Here is a 15,590-nt window from a genome sequence, read left to right as displayed (position 1 = left end):
AGGAGTTTATCTCACCAAGAGGAACATACTGAAATGCTTTAATTACTATTAACTAAATATATAAAAAAATAAAAAATTCTATCAATTAATGAAACATCTACAAGGAAACAAACATCTCTAAGGAAAGCACTAAGAGGTTTTAGAAATTCTCCAACTTCTCGTACCACCAGAGTCATCTACTCCTTTGTGGTGTCCTGAAAAAAACATTGGCCTTCTCCTTCCACTGCCAAACTACAAATATGACTTTGTTCTGAAAAACTCAGTGTTGTGAACCTCTCTGGCCAAAGGTTTGAAAAGAATATTATGAACGAATGTCCAGTTTCATGTCCAAGTTAACCATCTGTTAAAACAAATCATATCTTCTAAAAACTCATTCAATTCTACAAAGAGAACTCAGTGCATGTGAATTACTCCACGAGATATTTATGCTAAACTGAAAACAGGCCAACCTGGAAAACATTTTGAATGATAACTCAAAAGTACTGTATTTTGTAGATGACAGGACATTTAGAGGTATCAAGTCAGAGAACAGTAGCTTTAACTACAGAGGGGCCCTAGAAGTCTTAACTGTACCAGTAAAATCAGCAGCAGGTGTGCCAAAGCCAGCATTTCAGTATTTAGTTAAAAAAAAAAACAACCCTACACAACATATCTTGTTTGCTAGACCCCGAGATCGTACCACTGATTTTCCCTGGTCTGCAAGTTCCAGCTGGACAGTGTGTAGGCAGGAGGATCTGCCAGCACAGGTCAGCGTGCAGGAATCCAACCTGCAAACAACCAGGAAAGCACTGGTTGTTTGGGCATTTTCTAGGTTTCATCCTTCTTTCCGAGCAGACCAAAGCACTCTCATTTTCACTCTTTGCATCAGCTTGCTCATCTGAGACCTGTTCCTCTGCAGCAAAGCCAGCAAGTAGCAGTTTGCTCTTAGCCTGCACTTTCTCCAGGGAAAAAACAAAACATTACTGGTTCTTCTCTTCCTCCAGCTCTGACTCTCAGTGGTTATGGCAAGTCTCCTAGCCACTCTCCAGGTCTCCAAGACCTTCTCCAGACTGATAAGACACATCTACACTCTCTCCACACAACTCCTGTGTATCTTTAATTCCCCCTTTCCTGTTTATCTAATGATTTTCCTAGAATTAGATGCTTTTTAATTTACTTTATTCAGGCCCAAACCATATGTGGTTTGACTGGGGGCATGCTGGACAGTGAAAAACACCCCGTAGCACTCAGCTGTGGGGGTCACGTTAACTACATCCTCTGGGACGCCCTGTACTCTGACATTGTTCTTCAATATTGGCGTCACGATATCGATCCTGGCCAGGATCAGGCTGTTTTTGCTGACAGCCAGGCCAACGAGCTCTCCCCCAGGCCCCGAGATACAACCTGAGGTCCGGCTCCTATGGCGCTGCCACGAGGAAGCAGTCCTGCGCGTCAGGCAGTATCCCGAGCGAGACCTGCTCGACCACCATATCCAGGGCCTGCCCTCAGTGAGGGCACTCTTGGTCCCCCTCGGAAGCCCGAGCAAGCACGCAGGCAGGGAGCACACGGAGCACACATGGCAGGTGCAAAGCACACCACGGCCGGCGCCCCGACCCCGATGGCTCGGCCCGCAGCAGCGGCCTGACCAGATGCGGCCTCGGCCCCGGTGCCACCACTCAGCCTACCCCCAGACCTCGGGGGCCACCCCTCCACACAGAACAGAGCACCCTCGCCTCGTTCCCCCGGGGAGAGGCGCCGCCCCAGAAAGGCAGCGGCTCCGTGAGGGGCGAGCCTCGGCCAGGGCTGCGAGCAGGAACGGGAAGGCCGGCCCGCTCCGCGCCCCCGCAGGCCGGCCGGCCGGCCGGCCGGCCAGCTGCCTGCCTGCCCGTTCGCCCGGCCTCCCTCCCTTGCCTCCCGCCTCCCCCGCTCAGGCCGCCGGCCGCCATGCCGCCGCGGCCGGCCTTGAGGGCGGCGGGGTGGAGCCAGCCCGCCCCCACCCCTTCCCTCTCTGCGCCCGGCGGCCCCTGACGGCCAGCAGCGGCGGCGGTCTGTTCCTGCTTGCTCCCCGGTGAGTGCGGCCCCTGGCCGCTCTGCTTCCCCCCATCCCGGCGGCGGCGGCGGCGGCTCGGGCGCCTTGAGGGCGCTTCCCCTGCCGCGGCGCCCCCTTTCGCCGGCGGCGCCGGGCCCTGCCGGCGCGGGGTAAGGTGGGGGGTTGAGGGGCGCCCCTCGGGGGAGAGCTGAGGCGGGTGCGGGCCCGGGCGGAGGGCGGGGATCGGCGGCAAGGAAGGCCAGGCCGCCCCGGCGGCGGGACAGGGGATCCTGCCTTGCCTCCCGGCGGCGGGGGGGCCGGCCGGCCCCGGTTCCCGGGGTGGGGGCTGGAAGGGGGCGTTGAAGCGGCTGGGTGCTGCGGGGGAAAGGCGGCTCTCGCAAAGCAGCCCTGGGGTGGCTTCGTGACACCCTCTCCGAGCAGCAGCAGGCTGTGCGGCCCCCCCGCCGCGCTGCAAGGGGCAGCGAGCGGAGCGGCTGGCCAGGCCCGGCCGGCTGCGATTTGGTCTCTCCGAGACCCGGCTTTGAACCTGCTCACAGCAGGTACAGGAGTCAGCTTTTGCAGGCCTGAGAAGGAAGAATAGATTTAGCTAGAGGAGAAGAGCGGGAACGGAAGAGAAGGTGTGCTGCCCTATCCTCATCTAGGCAAAGCTTTTTCATTAATTTTCCTGCTGGAACAACTCCAGCCTTGTGTATTGGTATTTCAGTAGTATCTAAATAGTAGAGGATAGCACACAGTGTACATATCAAGCACACAGCAACCCTGCTGTGTTGCAAAAAACCAATAAAACTGCAACATAAGTAGGTAAGACAGAGAAGGGATGGAAGAAAAGCATTAGAAGGTGAAGCCTATGTTAAGGTTAAGTGATGGGTTTTAATATTTTTTTTTTGTTTTGGGTGACAAAATAATCTGGTTTGCATTCATGGCACAGACAGCAGGTGCACGTGCTCTGTGACAATAACAGTCATGGAGGTCGTACCACAGATGCAGGTGTTTGCCTTGTAGTCTAACCTGGCTGAGGACTGTGACTGTGGAGATGCCCGATTTCAGAATCTGGATTAGGTGTATGCTCGGATTAGTCCCTGTGTATCTGTTCAGCGCATTGCTATGTTTCATAACACCACCACAGTTCCCTCTTATTTTTAACTGGAAGTTGTACTTTGATACTTGGTTTCCACCTCTAAATCTAGCGGGGGGGGAGAGACGGAGAGGTCTGGACTTCAGTATTCTTTAGTATCAGCAGGAAACTTGGTGGTCTAAAACAGAGGATTCTCTCTCCAAACAATTGGAATTGAATTAATATCTCTGAGCACTCAGTGCTGTTGCTATTGTTCAGACTGGCTCATTATCAATCCACAATACCGAAGTAAAGGAAGACCACCCTAGAGACATATTAACACTGGAATGTTTATTTAGTATTGCTTTGCTTAAAGGCAATTGTGCTCCATCAGAATGTCCTAATAAACTTCTGGGGATTGTTACTTCTTCAAAGAAAGTAAGAGGAATTTAATGTGCATAGAGTAGGAAGTGCAGCTGACTCTTGTGCCCTCCAGCATCTGTTGTGTGTGTGAGGAGTTATTCGGAAAATTGTCGATACTTTACTCATCCTGGGCTTTGTAAGGTAGAGGAAATTCCTGGAGAGGTTTTTAGTGTATGAAGGAGTCTGACCACTTAGCGGTGCTTTGCAGAGTGTATCATGCAGACTACTGCTGAACTGAAGACTGTAGGGCTTTCAAACTGCATTTTTTGTCATATCACATTTATAATTTGGCACCTTTCTTTCTCTCTGGTTCCCTTTAGCCAGAGGATAATACACTCCTGCTTTGATATATTCAATGAATTTTTTATAGTAATGGTGGAAGAGCTGAAACAATAATTGCAGAAAATCACAGAAGGAATATTATTAATATTTAAATAGTAAGAATAGCAGCATATCTCTTTTGCTAGTGTTTTCCAACATAGGCTCTCACTGTAGGATTTCACCACATAGTAGCTGGAAATTTTCTCCCCCCTGGAGTAACAATCCACTTAAGATCACTGGAAGGATATGAATTGAAGAGTGGTCCCTTTCCTTCTTTTGAAACAGAGAGAAGGTAGAGAGGAGTCTTAATTTCCAGTTTGCTCTGGTTGTGTGAATAGGAGGTAAGAATTTTTCAGGGTTCTTGCCTTCAGTGCTGCCTTAGGGAGTGGTTAGTTCAGAAGATTTCCTCTAGGTATTTGGCACTTCCTCACAGGAGTTGGGACCATCCCACAGTTCTAGGGTCAGGACTCCAGAAGCTTGTGAAAGAGGTTGTTTAGTTTTGGTTGGAGTTTTTTTTGTTGTGTCCTCCCCCCAGCCTTTTTGTGGAAAACTGTTCTGAAAAAGCCAGTTGAATTAAAAATGTTTTGTGGAAACTTAATTTGCCTTCCCAGGGAGCTTGGTTAGTAAACTCTGGTGACAGCTAGTTGGAATTGATGAAATCTTATCAGATACACATTTGTTCTGCTTACAGACTGAAGCCATGGGTGTTTGAAAGCTGGGTTCATCTACATGAACAGTTGAATAGCTGCTGAGATTGTAGGCAGCAATTTTTGTTGTGAGAAAGTTATCTTTCATTATTTCCAGAGCACAAATTCAGGATTTGTCTTGAAATGGCATGAAAAGTTAAGACTTTTTCCTCATGCTGCCGGATTTATTTCACAACAGTATTTCTCATCAGTTCTTCATCCTGAAGGGGTACTCCTTCCACCTACATATCTTTCATAGCTCTGAAACAGTTCAGATGGCAAGTTGCACAAAAGGAGTTTTAGGGGTGCAGAGACAGCAGTTTACAGAGCTGGTACGATGGTAAGGGCGTGAGCGGAGGGCTGATTCACAATACTCCCATTTTGCTTCCCCTTCCCATGCACCTCTGCTGTGTTCCTTTCCCCCTTCGCATAAGCCTTTCGAAACAAACAGAGCAATACTGAGATGTCTTTTAATCCTGCCTACTGAAATTGAAACCAAATTTCAGACCAAACCTTTGTACACACTTACAGCACTTTCTGTATTCCAGACTTCTTGCAGCGCTTCTGTGTTAACTTATCAGTGGGAACGTGTTTCTGTGTGTTACACTGGATTTTTTTTTTTTTTTACTAACACTGAAAGCTGGTTCTTCGTTAAAACTGGTCCACGCTGCATATTTGTTAATGAACAGTCTGAGTCTGCTAACATGAGGGAAATGAACAGCAAGTTTGTACAGAGGTAGGAAATAGGTTAAAGTTCAGAGTTGCCTTTTCAGGGGGGGGAAAAAACGTCAAGCCTTCATTTTTCAGTGTTCCGTAGCCTCCAGATAAGCTTCCCTGTATTCTCAGGCATAATACTGCTCATTTTCCTACAACAAAAAGAAAATTAGTCTCTACTTTTTAACTAGGACACTCAGTGGTGAGTCTGCTGACACAGCATTCCCTTGACACTTATGCCTGCTTAATTAGGATCTGGACTTTGTTAACTGTAAGGCTAGATTGCGTTCCAGAGGCTGGCTGAGGATACTAGATACGTGTGCTTGCCTGGGTCACCAAAAGCTGGCGAGATGTATACAAGAGAAGCATTCTGACTGTCCCTTCAGCAGTAAGTGAACTAACTGTGTTGAAAGTGAGGGAGGAGGTAGCATTTGGCTTTCAGGAGGGATGACTTGAGGGAGTTTAATATCCACACCTTGGAACTGGACATGCATCTAAACTTCCAGCTCACTTGGAGCTGAAGTTACTTTAAGACCTAAAGATTTGATTTCACAAGCTTGATCTCTGAACTAAATCTTCAGTTCTGCTGAAGATTTACTTCAGCAGAACTAAATGTGCAATACAGCGCTGCTAACAAAGTGAAATGGTCAGAATGCTTATGACAGCCTGTGAAATATACAGGTTATAGGAATATGCACTTAGTAACCTGTCCAATGCACTGGAAGTATAGCACATTATGGCTCTAAATAAAGAAATATTTTAGCATTGCAGTCAAAGTTTTAGGCATCAGGAGAAAGCAGTAAAGTCTGCAATCCGGAGTCCTGTTTGTGTTCCAGTACAGAGTTCCTCTGGAGCATTAAAGTTGAAAGGGGCTCCCTGAAACCTTGCTTAGAGAGTGTTTAAAAAACCCCTCCTTTATGTATTACTGCATTTTCTTCCAGTGTGCAATAAAGGTGTGGTTTATACCAGCAGAATAGTTGCTCAGTCATCAAATTGTTAGTGGGCTTCTGTTTAAGGATCTGTATGTAATGATGGACTTCTCTGTGTAACAGAGAAACAAAGATTCTTTCTCAAACCTCTGACTGTTAGCACTGAAATCTTGTCACTGACTGTTTACAGCAATGCAGCCCTGTATATTTCTTATCTAGTGGCCTTATCTGTCACAGGTAGAGTAAGTGTTAAATAGTAAGAGCTTCTCTTAATCAAAACAAGAAATCTGTGTTTATTGCAACAGTAGTTGTACTCCTCTGTTCTGTGTGCATCCGAAAGTCATTATAGCTAGATACGTTATAAAACAAGACTCTGCTTGTTCTAGTAGTGGTGTTGAACTCTATCCTAATGCTGGGGGCATTTGTGGGGTTTTTTTGTTTGGTGTTTTTTTGGGGTTTTTTTTTGCCAGGTTTTTTGTGTGTGTGTGTGTTGTTTTGTTGTGGTGTGGTTGCCCCCCGCCCCGGGTAACAAAAACATTTTTCTTAGGCAACTTGGATATTTAAACTAAGGTGTTTTTTTTTCTACCACACAAATATCTGTATTAGGTTTTTTTCTAAACTGACTTGAATTGTGGATGGATTTACTTACCAAAGTTTTACTACTTCAGGCACCTGACTAATATTGGAGAGGTTGTCTTTCCGTATGAAAAATGCAGACTTCTGGCAACACGCTTAACATAGATATTTTCCTGCCTTGCTTCAAGCAAGGTAGGCATACACAGAGCATGTTGGAATTCCAATAGGACAGAAGTTGCTACATGCTGGACCTGCTAAGAGATCTTTGTTCATGGCTAGGTGATCTATAACTTATGCTGAGTAGAACGTGAAACCGTGAGAAAAGCTATGTAAATTGCAGAGGCTCATTTTCTGTTGGGGACCTGAACAATAGCCCTCAGCTTAAGAAGTGCTGTTCAGCTATATATAATTCTTAATAATGTCAGAAAATGCATGCTCAATATTGTCTTGATGGATTTACAACTCAGTAGCCTGCTGCTCTGCTGCAGCTCCCCTTAGATTTTTTCGTTACTTGCTTTTGCTATTTAGAGATGCTTGTCACATACTTAGCAGCTAAGTACAGATACACACACACACACAAAATGTCAATCAGTTGAGTGGACAAAACTAAGGGAAGTAACTTGGGGGAGGAGGAGGAGGAGTGATAATCAAGCAGCTAAGTACAGATACACACACACACGCAAAATGTCAATCAGTTGAGTGGACAAAACTAAGGGAAGTAACTTGGGGGAGGAGGAGGAGGAGTGATAATCACAATGGAAGGTGGTAAGATCAGATTCAACGTGGGTGGAAAATGCTGTATTTTCCAAGCAAGGCCATGAGTGTTCCCCGTGTCTTCTGGCTTATCACCAGGCGAGGTCTTTCATCATAGCAGTCCTACCAGCTCACCTCTCCTTTTTCCAGTTTTCAGTTAGAAGTTTCTTCACAGATTTCCTGCAAGTACCGGCAAGTCTGAGCCTTCCCCCTTTTCATGATGGCTGATAAAATACCATCTTTGCTTTGGCTGAGTGTAACCTTTTCTAGCATTTCTAGCGTCTGGTAGAGTGTTCAAATTAAACTGCTCCTTTGTTGAGTGGGTGCTTCCCAGTGGTGGCCAAGAATTTACCCACTCTCCAGGAAAAAGAACTTTTACTACTTGAAATCTATTTTAGTCAAGCTGTGAGGTGTTTAGTTTTATGAATAGATGCTTAAAATGAACTCTTCCTGTTAATAATGTGGGCACCCTCACATAATTTGAAAGACAGCAACTAAGAAACTAAAGATGGAATAGAAAAGGCAGTGGTGGAGACATGTTCACTTTCCCTGAGTGAGATTAACGTGTCTGTAGTAAAATGCTGGATGACTCTGCCTGTTCTGTTCCTGCTTTGTGGCCTGAAGCTTTGACAGAAGTTGTCTCATCTAGAGGCTTTTTTTCTTTTTCTTCCTTTCTGCAGGTCAAAAGAAATAAATCTGTGTCCTTGGTTTGTCCTCAGGCACTTCTGTAATAAACGTCTTTTCTCAACCCTCATGTCATGTACTTCAGAAAGAGCATGATTTACTATCAGCTTGTATTTTAGCAGAGAAGTACTCCATGTGCTAAGGTTTTCTCTTATTCTGGATAGTGAGAGATGAGTGGGGTCCCTGAGATCCCTAAAAAACCCAAACCAATATTGTTGCTGGTATTGATGTGGTACAATAAATGAAGATTAAGAGCAGTTATGTTTTTAAAAAAATATTTTTTTTAGTGGTGTGAGAAAGATTGTTGCTTTTAGCCTGATTAGCTGTATTCATTTTCACTTTCAGGCTCTCCTGCAGCTCTAAAGAGAGTAGAATAATATGTTAAGGTGATGTCTAGATCAGCTCTGGTGTCTTCAGATTCTCTCTTAGGTATAGTGGGAGGCTGAACAGCACACCTTTTCCCTCTCTACGGTCTGCATGAGATAATTTCTGCAAGTGCAAAACTACAGGTTATATCAGGATGCTTTCTCAATTCCATTCATTTCAGTAAAATTTCAACTTGTTGAAATTGTTCCAAGTCACACTGCTGCTTTTAAAGGGGTCTGAAGTAGAGTCCAGGACACACAGTCAATCAAGAACATGCTTTAAAGAATACCTCAATTACTGAACTGAATCCTTTTCCAGTAGAAGGTGTTGTGATGTGACTAGTACTGTGTTTATTTTGGACACTCAGAGCAGTTACATCAACTTAAGATTTGAAATCAACATATGCAACATATGTTTAAATCTCCCATGAATGTTCTTTAAAAAAAACAGTGATTTTAAGTTACATACTTTAATCCTTTTTGTGGAGATCTGCATGAGACTTTAATATGCTTTGAGTGTATTTAATTTAGTTGATTAACTTTTAAGAGAAGACAAGGAAAGATGAGGGTACAGACATCTTTTTCCTTCTGTCCCCTTGGGCTTGTGCATACTTCCTATGTAGTGATCATCAGATGGTGTGGTCTTCAGGCCGCCGTAGGGATCCACATACACAGTACAGCCAGTAGGCATTTTTGCACTGATCTTTGTTGCTAGTAAACATCTGAGCTCTCATGGTAAAAGCTGAGTTTGCTGACCCACTCAATACAGCTAAAGTGAGGAATGTTGTTGTACTCTGATTTTGCTAGTGCAAATGCTTTGTTCAAGTATCACAACGTAAAACTTGTGCTGCCAGAGAAATTTGAACCCTCCCATGTCATATCTAGGGATACAGACAGTGTGGAACAGCTGTTACAGCCAAGGTTCATTGTTTACTCTGAAGGGCAAATGTTCCATGCACAAAAACCAGCTTCCTTTTTTCATATTTGGAAAGTTACAACCTCGTCCAAATAAATTTGCCCCTCCTGGTATTAATGGTTAGAATTCTTCTGCACTTTTGCTTCTCTGGTGGAGAGAGAAGTGGAGCTGGGAGAGAGAAAAGCCAGAAATCAGACTTTCTGTGATGAGCTGACGTGCAGTCTGTGGGTGAATTCAAGGCATGCTCTGATAAGAGGTGGAGCTGGGTGGCACAGTGCTAAGCAACTGCACTGATGTAACAAGGTGAGTGGAAAACAAAATTCATAGTTAGGGAGTGTAGGTTTAAAGATGATCAGCATTAGTATGAGCCAAATTATCAGTGTTCACAGAATTCTATTAGTAGGCACAGGAAGGGCTAAAATAAAGCTATTGTTTGTCTGGTACACTTTATACAAGTCATGTAACCCTTTGAGAAGGTTCCAGTAATGAGATTCTGCTCTTTTTTTTTTTTTTTTTTAACTCCCCAGTTGAACCATTTTCATAGATTTCAGTCAGCTGAAACCCCTGGAGTTCTAGGGCTGTGTCCAGAATTGCACAAACGCTAAAGAACGCGTGCCTGGATAATTGGAGAGGGGGAATAGCTTGGGCAAGAGTGGCTGCTGTTTTCCAAGGCCAGGAATGAGCACTGATTGTGTGGGTGGCTGGTGGCTGTTACCATTAGAAACCTCTTAATCTGCAGTTCTGTCTTCCTGAGGGTCACTATGAGGAATCCCATTTCAGATGTGACCTCCATGCAAACAGTTTGGAGGTTGTTAGGCAGAAGATCAAGTGCCGCCTTTGGTACGTGTGATCAGCTATTACCGTGGCACCATGTGGCACTGGCCATGGTCAGTGCATGCGACCCTGTGCACTGCACCAATCCCAGGCAGGCAGATGTCAGCTCCCCAGCATGCTAGCCTGTTTGTATATTTACATTTCAGTGCCTGCAAAATGTGAATAAATATTCTGTGCTGCAACCACAAGTTAATCTGTATCTATTGCAGTGATTACTTAAAAAATTTTGGTGTACTCAATCTGCAGAGTATTGCTCCCTCGTGTCTTTTTGGTGGATCACTAGCTTGAGTTCTGTGCTGTGGCCACTTGGTTTATAATTTACTGTCTGGAAGTAGTAGTTGGTATGACTGAAGTTTCTCCGCTCTGTGAAATTTGCTACAGCAATGCTGCAAGTTAGTATTTTTTCTAGATACTTCACCTCTTTGTGGGGATTTCTAAACGGCTTACAAGGTTCATAACAGTGTGACCAGGCAGGTGAAAAGAACATGTATTTAGGCCACAGTTTGGCGTATTTGTGTAACTCTCTGGTGAAAGCAGGTTTGTACTGAAGTATCTCATACTGTGAAGTAAAAAAGCTGCGTTCAGGAAAGAAGGTGATGTCTGGCAAAGGAATGTAACGAGAAGATAATGTGTCATAGCATCTTGAATTGCTGTGGTTTGCCAAGGCACTGACTTGGATGGGAAATGTTACAGCTGCAATTTATTCTTAGATGAAAATATGTGAACTGAGTACAGTGGACTCGTTGTGGTCATATCCAAGTAATGATCTCCTGCTTTATCTGTCAGGGGATATCCCAGTGTTTTCTGTCTTCAGCTACCTTTAGACTTTCCCATGAGAAGTAGATATGCATAAAATAAAGTTCTCAGCTTGGAAGGCACAAAATAAAGCTCATCAGGAGCATAGCTGGCAGGGAGAGGAAGGAAGCAGTTTATTTTGATCATGATCAATCGTAGAAGCACAGAGTTTGCTTAGAAGAGGAATAGCTGAGTAGTTCATGCTGTTTAAAGAAGATGACACCTAAAACTTGATGGGCTTGTGCGTGGGATGGGTATCTGCAAAGCTGGGAAGAGGAATCTCGGAAAATAACTTGTAGATGGGAATGTGAAAGGTGATATGTTTTGGGGCGGGTGGTGTTTGCAGTCTGTTCATTTGCCCACCTTTCTGCCTTCCCTGGGCATTCAACTTTTTATCTAAAAACTTCCATTGTTTTGTTTAACAGAATTCTGGGACTTTTTCATTCTTTTACAGTATCTTGCTGCTTTACACTCTGAACCTTCCTTTGTCACCATTTCTGCTATCTCTCCATCTCAATCTAACTTCTAACTTGGTTGTTGTCTTCAAAATACGTGAAATGTGATTTGTGCTGGAATACTTTAAAAATCCCCCATAAATGTATTCCACATAATAATATTCCCTGAACAGTCAATGAGACTGACAGGTGAGATAAATTAATTCACTCTTTGGCCTTGCATTAACTGTTTTTAACAAATACTGGACTGTGTGTATCCATTTACACCAGTCTCCAAGGCCTGTCAAAGGATGTGCATCTCAGACCTTGTTTGGTTTTTTTTGTTTTGTTTGAAAAACTGGGGCAAGGGAAGAGAATGTTACTTGAATGAAGACAGGAACATCCTGTGGGAAACCAACAACAGATCTGAAAATCAGGCCTGTGATTATCTCTCTTCTAAAAAAAAAAAATCTAATCGTGACTGGGAATGTTGCCAGACACTGGAAGAGAATTGTCCTTAACTATTAAATCATTAGGTTGTTCCTTGGCATGTGTTGACTTAAGCTAGTGCTCCCAAAAGAGGCCTGGGCAGAGTTCAGGTCTTAAGAGTGTCCTAGGAACTGTTCCATATAGGCAGTTTGCATGAAGTTAATCTTTTCTGGAGCTTGAGAGATTTTTCTAGAGTGAATTTAGGCCCCCCTATGCTAGTTGGCCTTGATATTGGGAATATCTCAGGGTACCTTAACTTGTATAAGTGAACCCTAAAAGTCCTAGGTCCCAGTGGAATGCTCTATCCAGTAAACCATTAGGATAGCCAGAAAAAAGAAAAGATCTCTAACTAAAATGATGTTTACAATAGAGTCTACTTTAATTTTTCTTTTTGGTGGCGACCCTAACAAATCTTTCTGAAATCAGGAGGGTTCCATGTGTCTCTGATAGTCAGGGTTTGTAATCTTAGACTGTAACATTTTCTGGCTCAAGTAAAGCTATCGTATTTTCTGTTTTAGTTGAATTGTTTTTAATTTTGAATGCAAATGTCTGTCTGTTTAGCTTTGGACCAATGCCACTTAAGAAATGGGACAACGTTGTCATGGTGGTTCATGGATCACAGAGGCACAAAGGGCTGTCTAGAAAGAGCATAAAGAAGAGAATAGTGCAGATGTTGAACTTCCTTTGTAAACCACGTATTTTTACCACATGTAAACCATCCATATTTTTCACAATGCTCTTACCTTCCTGCAGACCTTTTATCTCTGAGGACGTATTACAAGTAGATTTGTAGGGGAAAGGGCATGACTAACACAGACTGTGCAGTACCTTTTTGTCTGGTACAGGCCTTCTGTGTGGGGCAGATACATTGTGGGACTGTGGGACGTGTACTTTGTATGCAGGACAGATGCCGTGAAAATGGCTTTGATTTTTCTTTTGTGTTTTAGGGACACTAAGGGTGTTGAATAACCATGAGCAACCCTTTTGTACGGATTGTGGAGCCACTGGACCCTAAACAGCCTCTGAAGAAGTTCTTTAATCTGAGCAAATTGGAAGATGTGAGATACGGTACGTTGACAACATAAGGAAGGCATTTCATTAACATTGATGAACAGAACCTGAAGAGACATTGCAACATTGGATGATATTTGGTCTCTGGAGAGAACTAGGAATTCAAAAGATGGTTCTTGAAAACAAAATTTTAGCAAGATTTAATTCTGAAAATTTAGAACTACAGGAATACTGGCAAGATCACAGTATTATTTTCTCAGCATGCTGTGCACACAGCAGTCTTGTTTTTCTTGAGTGGATGAGGAGGACTAGGCAAAACTAAGAGCAAAAGTTTTGTCATATATTGCTGTGCTACTGTGAAAGGCTGGAAAAGACCTAACACTGATATGACTGAATCATCCAGAAAGATTGTTCAGCTTTAGAAGGGTAGTGGCTAGAAAATCCTTTCTGAGGAGGCTTTTTCTTTAGTTCCTCTGACACTTCCTGAATGTACTTAGGCATCTGCCATGTGGCACTGGTAAAAATCTTACGATCTGTGCCACCGACTTAGAAAACAAGTACCTATAGCTTAGAGCTGTCTCTGTGGGTATTTTTCCTCTTTCAAAAAGGAAACAGGTGATTAAGGAGAATTCAGGAAGCAAGAGGAGGACCATTTTCTCTGAATGTCAGCAAGGCATATCCATTGCAGGCTCAGATAGCGTGTAAATGAGGAATCAGTTAATGTTGGACTTGGTGTGTGAAAAGCAGAGATGAGTCTTAAGAAATAGGCAAATACATGCATAGTATTACCAGTTGATCTATTCCAGGATTCTAGGAGTGATAAACTCCAGATTCTTTAGAGAAAAAAGGATGCAATTCTCACTATCCAGCAGAAAAATGGAATAACTTAGGAATAGAAGAATGTGGTGGAGAGAGGGGGAGAAGGTTAAAAAAAAAAACCTAAACAACAACAACAAAAAAACAACCAAAAACCTCCGAATGATTCTGAATTACTGTGTCCTGAATAATAGTTGGCGGGTTTTTTACAATACCAGTAATGAGGTCTCACTGCGATTAAGTGACTTTTGTGTCTTGGGGGCCCTGTGTAGAAAGTTGGGACAAACTTCTCGAGATATTTTTGAATGTAAATATTCTGAGAGGAAATCAAACAGCTATTATTACAGTGGACCAGGGAAGGAGGGACAGAGAAACTTTTATTTTTTTTTCTTCACACCCATTGCTTGTAGTAAAGCTGTCGGGACTGCTCCAATAATATTTTGTGTCATCTTCTATAAGTGTTTCTATCTTGAAGTAAAAGAAGATTAGCAGATGCACAGTCTTACTGCTGTTCAGTTTCATTCTCCATCTCTGGAGAAGAAGAGACTGCCTAGACCACTAAAGCTATGCTTTCCAACATGTCAGGTAGAAAATTATGTTTTTCTACTGCATTTGTATGCCTGTGTTCAGTGGCAAGAATGAGAGGAAACTGCAGAGAAACAAGGTGAACACAGCATGTTTTCAGAATAGTATTGCTGTGAAGGATGTAAGACCTGTAGAAAATAGTCCTTTTCAGCAAAGATATCTACTGTCTCACAGGGACTGACATAATAAATCTGCTCAAAGAATTGAGTGGAACAAGTCAGTTAGCACTGACCTCCTGACAAAGCTGGAGGCTAGAAAAGGGTATCTGATAATTTGGGATATAGCCTTGTGAGAATACGGGGGCAGCACTCAAGGACCCATCTGCCCCAGGCGTGGAACCCTGCACTTGCTGACATATGCCCTAAGGTAAAAACTGAATTTGTTTTTTGCCTTTTACCCATGCAGCACGCCTGCCGTTTTCTATTCGAGTCCTCTTGGAAGCAGCGATCCGTAACTGTGACGAGTTCCTAGTGAAGAAGGGAGATGTTGAGAATATTCTCAACTGGAAAGTGGTGCAACACAAGAATGTTGAAGTGCCGTTTAAGCCTGCAAGAGTTATTCTGCAAGACTTCACGTGAGTCTGATGCTCTCCAAAGCTAGGAAGAGGGGCTCTTGAAAGTGCAGCAATGTTCAGCTTGGGGTGGAGGGGTGAGCTGAAGGAAAGAATAGCAGTGAAATGTTTGGAAAGACCTTTTTCAGCTTTCCTGGATGTCATGCTACAGACAACACTTAGGGAGGCAAACACTCATGTTAAGAGCATTAAATGAAGTGCTTCTGGGATGGAGAAACAAATATCTTTATGAAACTCTTCGAAACAGAGGGGAAGAAAATGGGATGGATAAATTGCATCCACATGAGGGAATTCAGAGTTTAGGGGTTTTGTTGTTGTTTGGGGGGGTTTGTGGTGGTGTCTCTCTTCTCCCCCTGCCCCTGGGGCTCTTGCTTTCAGTTTGCTACACTTTCAATTCTCATTTATAACCCACGTCACTATTTTCTCTTCTGAGTTGATATTATTCCAAATGTATTTTTAAAAATTTCTCTGCTATTGAAAAAATGAACGGCTACTTTTTCCTGTAAATACAAATTCCGATTCCTACCTAATGGACTCTGAAAATCACAGCTTGTGGTTACTCCCCATGTGTCAGCATGTAATAGTCCCTGGTAGATGTGGAAAGT

At 43.5% G+C, this 15,590-nt stretch overlaps 1 protein-coding gene across 2 annotated transcripts in view; it reads left to right on the top strand.

Annotated features, from left to right (window-relative positions):
• The first annotated feature begins 1,879 nt into the window (after positions 1 to 1,879).
• The window catches only part of ACO1 (aconitase 1), a 38,450-nt gene continuing 24,739 nt past the window's right edge, over positions 1,880 to 15,590 (top strand). The window contains exons 1-3 of one of the 2 annotated variants that reach the window (XM_075526817.1): positions 1,880 to 2,047; positions 12,950 to 13,070; positions 14,820 to 14,988. In XM_075526817.1, the coding sequence (XP_075382932.1) occupies positions 12,974 to 13,070; positions 14,820 to 14,988 (266 nt within the window). In that variant the 5' untranslated portion in view covers positions 1,880 to 2,047; positions 12,950 to 12,973. Of the gene's footprint in view, positions 2,048 to 11,704; positions 11,724 to 12,949; positions 13,071 to 14,819; positions 14,989 to 15,590 lie in introns of those variants that run through there. The other variant, XM_075526818.1, reaches the window with a different exon arrangement.

The sequence above is a fragment of the Mycteria americana genome, chromosome Z (assembly GCF_035582795.1).
Source record: "Mycteria americana isolate JAX WOST 10 ecotype Jacksonville Zoo and Gardens chromosome Z, USCA_MyAme_1.0, whole genome shotgun sequence".
NCBI classification, from domain to species: domain Eukaryota; kingdom Metazoa; phylum Chordata; class Aves; order Ciconiiformes; family Ciconiidae; genus Mycteria; species Mycteria americana.
Note: the sequence above shows the minus strand (reverse complement) of the source record. Positions and strands in the feature narration are given on the sequence as shown.